Source organism: Aegilops tauschii, chromosome 7 (genome assembly GCF_002575655.3).
Source record: "Aegilops tauschii subsp. strangulata cultivar AL8/78 chromosome 7, Aet v6.0, whole genome shotgun sequence".
NCBI lineage: Eukaryota > Viridiplantae > Streptophyta > Magnoliopsida > Poales > Poaceae > Aegilops > Aegilops tauschii.
The window spans coordinates 576,620,816-576,629,687 of NC_053041.3; the positions used below are offsets into that span (position 1 = coordinate 576,620,816).

The following is an 8,872-nucleotide window of genomic DNA, read 5'->3' on the forward strand; positions in this document are numbered from 1 at the left end:
AGCTCAACCCCGCCACGGAAGCCGCAGACTCAGCAGCGTTGGAGCCGCACACAGACGTAACTTCGAGTGACATCTGTTTCACCGGAACCATGGACAGGTCCCGAACCATGTGCGTCCGCGTACGTCGAGCTTGATCAGTCATCGATCGTCGAATTCAGCTCCATGGACATCTTCCGGCACTCGCCTTTAGGCAATGTGCGAAACTCATTAAAAAAAATCTATCCTTAGCGGGGGACTCACAGCCGAATTATATCCGGTTCGAACTGGAGGCTGATGACGGAGAATTTCGCTTCCCACCCACCGCCCACTTCATAGCCACTATCGAGGAATTAACCGACATGCTCGATTACGGCTCCGAAGACATCGACGGTATGGACGACGATGCCGATGAGGAGCAGGGCCAAAACCCGCCGTTTATCGGACGCTGGACGGCCATTTCTTCGTACGTGTACATGGTGGACACGCCTAGAGACACAGCCAAAACGTTGGCGTCAGCGGCGTCTCTCTAAGTCACGTCGTGGGAAAAACAGCAATACCGGCACGGGAGAAAACAATACTCCGGACGATGTCGAAGACAATGAAGACCCTGTTGAGGCAACTTCCGAACAGGACGAAAGGGAAAACGGGCAAGTTAGCCCTGACGAACAGGCCATACACGAAGACTCGGACGACAGTAATTATCTTCCGCTCTCCGAGGATGAGGTGAGCCTCGGCAACGAGGATTTTATCGTGCCTGAGGAACCTCTCGAGCAGGAGCGCTTTAAGCGCCGGCTAATAGCCACTGCAAGGAGCCTGAAAAAGAAGCAGGAGCACCTTCAAGCTGATCAAGATCTCCTCAACGATAGTTGGACTTATGTCCTAGCAGCCGAGGAACACGGCCTCAAGTGCCCAGCCATAAGTTACCCGAAACGCAAATTGCTACCTCAGTTCGATGATGAGGCGCTGGAGCCCGTACCATCATCGCACAATACGGCTGTCCGACCACCACGTGGCCGGGATAAAGCGGCAACCCAAGCCGAACACCAGCCCGCCCTACCTCACCGTAAAGGCAGAGATAAAACAGCTCGGGGTCATACATATGACCTTCGGCAGGACCTGGACAATAGAGCATGACATACTAGATCGATCTACGGATCGCGAGGGCATGCCCAGACACGCGACAATGGCTATCTATTCGGACGTGACAAGCCTAATCATGCCCGGGCCAAAAACCGTAGACAGACTCCATCTGAACTACGTCGCGACGTGGCCCGATATAGAGGCACCACACACCCACTTTGCTTGACTGACGAAGTAATGGAGCACGAATTCCCGGAAGGGTTTAAACCCATGAATACAGAATCATACGATGGAACAACAGATCCCGCGGTATGGATTGAGGACTTTCTTCTCCATATCCACATGGCCCGCGGTGATGATCTCCATGCCATCAAATATCTCCCACTAAAATTAAACGGCCCAGCGCGGCACTGGCTAAACAACCTTCCCGAGAACTCCGTTGGCAGCTGGGAAGACCTGGAAGACGCCTTTCGCGATAACTTCCAAGGAACATATGTCCGGCCGCCAGACGCCGATGACTTATGTCACATCATCCAGCAGCCCGAAGAGTCAGCCAGGAAACTCTGGACTAGGTTCTTAATTAAAAAGAACCAAATTGTCGATTGTCTAGACGCCGAAGCCCTCGCGGCCTTCAAACACAGCGTCCGGGATGAATGGCTCGCCCGCCACCTCGGTCAAGAAAAACCAAAGTCCATGGCAGTCCTTACCGCTCTAATGACCCGCTTTTGCGCGGGAGAGGACAGCTGGCTCGCTCGTAAAAGCAACAGCGCCAGCGATCCGGGTACTTCCGAAGTCCGAGACGGCAATGGCAAGCCACGACGCGATAAACACAAGCGTCTCAATAATAACGAAATAACGCGAGACACGACGGTTAACGCCGGGTTTAGCGGCTCCAAACCCGGTAAAGGGAAAAAGCCAGTCAAGGCAAATAGAGACGGACCATCCAATCTAGACAAGATACTGGACCGGCCCTGCCAGATTCATGGCACCCCCGATAAACCAGCTACTCACACAAACAGAAGCTGCTGGGTATTCAAACAAGCCAGCAAGCTTAATGCCGAACACAAGGGGAAGCGGCCGCCCAATGACAACGACGATGAAGAGACTCACCAGCCGAACACCGGGGTTCAGAAACAATTTCCCCCCGAAGTGAAAACCGTAAACATGGTATATGTGACACACACCCCTACAAGGGAGCGCACGCGCGCACCACGGGACGTATACGCCATAGAGCGGATCCCCTCAAAATTTAGTCATATCCGTCCCGAAGGTCTGGCAGCTCTGATCATCAATCCAATTATCGATGGGTTCCATCTCACGAAAGTCCTTATGGACGGCGGTAGTCGCCTTAATCTACTCTACCAAGACACTGTCCGCAAAATGGACATTGATCCTTCAAGAATCAAGCCCACCACAACTATCCTCAAGGAAGCAATACCCATCGTAGAAACTCACTGCACGGGCTCTATCACACTGGAAGTCATTTTTGGTTCGCTGAACAACTCCCGAAGCGAGGGCTTGACCTTTGATATTGCCCCGCTCCACAGTAGCTACCATGCACTTCTAGGACATACCACTCTTGCTCGTTTTAATGCGGTCCCACTCTACGCCCGTGCAAAACTTAAAATGTCTGGTCCACGCGATGTCATAACAGTAAATGGAAATACGGAACACTCCCTCCGTACAGATGACCACACTACGGCTATCACGGCCGAAGTACAAAGCGGCCTCATCGAGCCGCATAACTCATCGGCCATTAAGCCGCTGGTCTCTATTAAATGGAACCGATCAAACTCAGAGCTGGATTAGCAGTTCGGCCTCCGTCGTTCGCCTTACACACTCACGAGGTTCACACCACGCATGCACAACTATCACTACAAGAAATATGTCAACTTGTGACCCTCACTATTGGCCGCTGAAAGGTCATAGTTTTTCATTTGCGACCTTTTTGTGACCAAAAACAGAAGGTCAAAAGCTGGCAGTCGTAAACTGAAATTACGTTTACGACCAAAACAGAAGGTCGTTGAACCCATGACCTTTTGTTTTGGTCACTGGCTGTCTGCCCAGGCCACGTCGGATCCGACGTGGCAATCTGACATGGCAAAATTGCGATCAAATGAAAAGGTCGTTAATAAGATTCAGCCCGGGCCATTTCGCTTTTCTACATGGGCCAAGCCCATTAATTCAGCCTTTTTATATATTTTTTCTATCAATTTTTGATCGGCTTCATGGGCAAGCCCAACATTGCAGCCTTTTTATTGTTGGGCCGTGGCCTTTTAAAATTGCTTGGGCCGTTATGTTTTAGAGCTTGTCAAATCAATCAGATAGGTCCCTCTTATCATCATCTCATACATTGGGCCCACTTGACAGAAATTTCAAAACTCCTCAAATTATTTTCATAAGTGGGTCCCACGAGTCAGGTTTCCATTCCACATGTTTTCAAATCACATACATAGTCAATATTTCAGACATAACAGTACAAATATAGTTCACCAAATACAACTAAGTCGTACAAATATAGTTAACCAAATACAACTAAGTCTACTACAATCTATACATAGTGTTTTACAACCCAAATATGCCTACTATTACAATATTACAGTATTTACAGTCTATACAACTCTATGCTGAGTAGGGCTATACGACTTCAAACTTCAAATTTCGTAGACCTGGAGCTCCTGTAAAAGAGTGAACACATAGGCTACCAGCATTAGAGTCGCTATTATTCCTGGAGTAGATTTGCAAACCTCCAGGTTTAGTGTACAGACCATTGAAAAATTATATATTGAAAGAGATCTAATAGAAATGTAGATTTATGGGCCAAATATATGATAAAGCAACAGATCCAGCCAACTTCAAAGACCTAGATGTTTGTGATGCATCTTCACAGAACCACAAGAACACTAGATATAGTATAATATGATTCCAGGAGTATAATGCTAACCATAAGAGCATCAATCAGCAGCATGTATATAGCTAGCAAACTATCTACTAGACATCATCGACACTTGAACCATAACATGAATGTCCAGCAAGGAAACAAAAAATGGGACAAGTACTAATGCTAGATAACATGTACAGGAAGGCCATCCAATGGTTTCAGCCACATCCTAATAAACCAGCGACACTCTAATACTACTAATTACCAGCAGCAAATAAAATAGCCAGATGAGGCACCAGTACTTGATCATCGGCACAACAGTCGGCAAGGACTCAACCACGGCTCAAAAAGCATCAAAATCTCAACTAACCCATGAAACAGAGCATGGTTGTAGCATAGCGAAGGGAGGAGCTCACAATGGTGGTTTGCGTAGCCGATGTCGAACCGCCTCCGTTCATCGCTTGCGAGCACCATGCACCTTGGTGCCTTGCATACGACCACCTTCGAGACTGCGAGAGAAAGAACGAGGTGAAGGTTAGTACGCATCAAGGATGTTGCTGTTCTGGGTCAAGCTAAGTCAATGGCATAAGAGATTTTAGTCAACAAAAATTAACATGTGAACATCTTGCACAAACTATCATCATTTATAAAAAATACAAAAAATATGCGAACAACAATACAATGGTTCAGTGCTCATACTTATATTACATTGCTTTAACTCAGTTGCTAAGCTAGGAAACAAAAAAAACACTCTACATGACATTATCTCATCGGTCGTGATTTGGGGGCAGCAAGGGTATGAGTAATGGATGCGCTACAGGAAAGAGCTGAGTGGGATTAGTACCTGGCAGCAAGGGTGTAGTCATGGTCGTCCTGCTGCTGTTGTATCCCCATGGAACCCTTGTGCTGCAGAAGGACAGATGATTGATCAGCTGAAATCGAAATCAACGGTTGCTGCTGCACAAGAGCCTATAATTAAGCTCAACAATGAAAAAGACATGTTTGTTGTGTCTTAAGACAGAAAAGAACCATGTGATGTTTTTTCCATCAAGATCAAGATAAACAAAATTAAGCAGTGCAGGTAAACATCATCATCAGTGTATAATTGCCAATATAAACAAGCCATGTAGAAATGCCAAGTTACATAAACTGCATCACAAATATGATTTGCCTCTGGTGTTTGCCATACAACAACAGCATTAGTACAAGGATGTTTGACTACATGTGAACAGAGATATGACAATAGCAGATATTGATACCACAAGTAGTAGATATGACAATAGCAGTATTATAGATTGTAGTAGTAAGCATGCAAGGAAACAAAACATGGGACAAATATTGATAGCAACAAAACAACCAGGATATGACAATAGCAGTAGTATAGATTGTAAAGACAGAAGCACAAGCATGCAAACATGCATCTCATCCCAACCTAAAACTAGAAACAGTAGCAGCCATTCATTTTTACGCAGATGTAAAACTAAACCATAAGCACTGCAGCATTTGCTAAACTTGTCAGCTAAAGAACTCTATCTCAAAAGGCCTGAAAGAAGATTACATAAGCACCAGAACACCCTAACCACCACCAATTCTCTTCATAGTTGATGAGACGGACATTTACCGTACATAAATCTGATGTAAAAAATTAAGCAATATGATACAGCAGCAGGCAAGTAGTATATATCACTCATGGGCATATGGGGCGATGCGGGAGGCGAGGCGGAGGTAGTTCATGTGCTCAGTGCGCTTGCAGATGGCGTTCTCTGAATAGATCTGGGCACCGTCGGTGTTGCCCTTCTCGATGGCCTTCTTCACCTTGAGCTTCTGCCACAACATATAAACATATAAGTAAAGTATACTAATTCTAGAAGAGAAAACACAAAGCAATAAAGGATAAATGGACCATTTCCCCACAATTTTTTTCCTGATTCAAACATCTATAATCCAGCCACTGATGTCTTAAGCATGTGTTGTTGGTATGACCACACATGAGAATCAACTTCAGAGAATAAAAATCACATTTGCTCAAATTTGCTCAAATTATGCAAGAAAATCAAGGCCCCTGACCTCCCACTTTCCTAGAACAAAATGAGTACATGAGCAGCAGCTCTATAGGACTGATGATGCATGTACTACCTGGGAAAGAGCCACCAGTAGCAGTTTGTTATAGTAGCAGGGTCAGTGAACTTTCCAAATATGGATTCAGCAAATGCATAGTGAGTTCACTTGTTAATTGGCTAGTTGAGTTCTACTGATAACCTACAGAGCAACTAAAACTGTGCTGCTATATATAGACACGCAACGTAGATGAGAAAAATGGAAGACATGAATTTGATGCTATCTTGACAGTAAAAAAAGAACTATACTTATCACAACTTTGAAAAGTAACTAAACAGTGCAATGGTATAATATTTGATAGGGCAACCAGGAAGTGGTATAATATAAATGCTGATTAACCAAATTACAAAAGAGCTCCCAAACATTTGGTGCTCACAGGTAGAACTTAAGAATCATTGGTGAATTAATAGTGCAGGTGGGTAAGCTCCAGGTGCAGGCGGGTATCCTTGCTGTGGAGGGTAACCTCCCTGCTGCGGCGGGTACCCTGCCAGAGGGTATCCCCCCTGGCCATCGGGTGGGTACCCATGACTATCATTGCCTGCTCCCATTGCTCTCGAAGGATCTAACTGCACATATCATGATCAGACAAATGTTAGTACACGATATATAGAGAAATGTTGCTGTCCCCCCCCCCCCAAGCATAGTGCTCGAATTACAGGACAGAAATCTTGCTGTCTTTAAGCACATGAATTTCCAATAAACACGTGATGTACTGTATGTAACAGTTGCTAATATATTTTCTTGACGGTTAGAGGGTCCGTAGCACCCACCGCCACATTGATGTGTTTATGCCAGCTAGAGCAGAACTAATCGTTCTCATTCCAAAACATTTGACTTGGTAAAAGAACCATATGCTTGAGTGAGTGGTGCGTGCAAGCAATCATACATGGTCCTCTGACTAAAATAAATAGGGCAGCAACAGCCAACCATTCGTGCCGACCTGCCTTCCCAAATCCCCATCCCAATTTCCATGTGACCAAACCATGTCCATGTACCATCGTGCCTAACAAGCAGCAATCTATCCATACAGGACGGGTGAAACATGCATGTACTAATCAAACATGAAGGGCATGCATACATGATTAACCAATCGGGGAGAATTGGCGGGTTTTCTGAACCAAACCAAGTGCAAGTAACGCCAGATTTTAGCCTTATTATGCATCTTGACACCTAATTCCGCAACAACACTGGCTAATTAACCCCATGACCGATTTATGAATAGCCGCATCGATCGATCCAACTGACGAAAACCCTCGGCCCTCGGGCATGACTTGTCACGCATGAAGGGCTAATTTGGGCGCCCCTACCCTACCACAATGACGAACTAGGGTTTTCTCACGGCAACCAGCAAATCAGATCCCGCGGAGCCAACCCGGTGACCGATCCCCCTTTCCACGACCAGCCTCCAGGGATTTTACTATCAGGATCTACTGCTCGGAGCCAAGAGAGGCAGCGGATTTGTAGCAGCACGGAATGGACAAGGAGACGTGCGTACCAGCAATTACTAGTCCGGCCAGCTTGATGGAGCGTCGTGCTCGCCGGCGAGCAAGCCAGCCGTGGTTGCTGGGCGGCGACGCCTCTATCTCCGGCGAGGCCGAGGCGGGCGGTGGAGAGCAGGGCCGATCGAGATCAGATAGGGATGGAGAGGGTTGGGGGTGGCGGCCGTGGGTGTGTGGGGGCTGAGGGGGTGACGGAGATGGATCTGTGAGGTCCGCTGCCATGGCTTTCCGATCCGCAGGACCGTCGCCGTGGTTTTGGATCTGCGGGAAGGGGAGAGGATGGCGGCGGCGGCGTATGGATCTAGGAGAGAGAGGAGGGGAAGTCGTGCGGGGGACGAGTGGTGTGCGGGGGAGAGTGGGTGGGTGGGAGGGTGGACGTTGGATCCGTCCGCCGTGGACGGCTCAAATTTCATAGAGTGGGGCGATCCGGGGGAGAGATCCTGATTGGTTCGATATTTTTGTCATTTAAAATAGTTTCTAAGTGCTAAAAACATAGTAAGATGTGAAGCAACTGCCAGTATTAGTTTGCAAAATGGCACCACTAAAATTTTCACTCAAATTATACCACATTTTATGGATGACCACCAACTTTAATGCATTTCCAATCTTTCTATCTATTTTTGCCCATTTAAACGGGTTCCTTCCGAATCAGCTGGAACTGGGTCAAATTTGAACTACACCTACTTCATCTCTTGCTTGTTATATTTTACATAAATCATTTTAAGATACACAAGTATATATTTCATCAGAGACGCGCTAATAGTTTTGCAAGATTCCACACATAGATACAAATGGTCATGCCCGTCGTTTTGACTGCATTTTGAAACGGGCATAAAAAATTCAAAAAAAATGGAAAACCTTCGCATTGTGTCATTATATGTGACCAAGTTACCAGCAAAAATTATAAACTTCTAATACGGCGATTATTTTAAAAAAGTGTTCTCAGAAACGAGCTATCAAGTGTGAAGATGAATGGCTTTCAACCCAAATGCTCAATCTTATGGCCACATTCATGGCATAGTTTGTTCAAATGATCTCATATTGTGCACAATGGTGCATCTTGGAATTCCAAACAATGTTGCCTAAGGGAGTTTTCATTTTCTTTGCACGGAAAATTCATTTTCCATTTTTCGAGTGCCCGAAAAGAGGTTTTTTTGTGAAGGACCTACCATATATTTGTTGCAAAATTGTACCAGATGAATTTTCTAAAATACTAGGACATATTTAATGCACAATTGACCAAATGGTTGGGTGTAAAAAGTTTTGACCCACCTCTTGTGAAAAAGATAAATTTCTGCCGATCCAGTTGGAAGCG

The 8,872-nt window shown here is 45.8% G+C and overlaps 1 protein-coding gene across 2 annotated transcripts; it reads right to left on the minus strand.

Moving 5' to 3' along the window:
• Positions 1–3,452: 3,452 nt before the first annotated feature.
• On the minus strand, positions 3,453–7,937 carry LOC109757058 (uncharacterized). Of its 2 annotated transcripts, XR_002231433.4 has the most exons (6): positions 7,554–7,937; positions 6,435–6,624; positions 5,628–5,764; positions 4,785–4,846; positions 4,357–4,449; positions 3,453–3,737 (listed from the first exon to the last, which is right to left on the minus strand). XR_002231433.4 is itself a non-coding variant. In XM_073505233.1 (5 exons), coding segments are annotated over exons 2-5 (306 nt in total). In that variant the 5' UTR covers positions 5,777–6,624; positions 7,554–7,937; the 3' UTR covers positions 3,453–3,735. The 2 variants fall into 2 exon arrangements, 1 of the variants encoding a protein (XP_073361334.1); XM_073505233.1 differs by having other exon boundaries at positions 5,628–6,624.
• Positions 7,938–8,872: the final 935 nt, after the last annotated feature.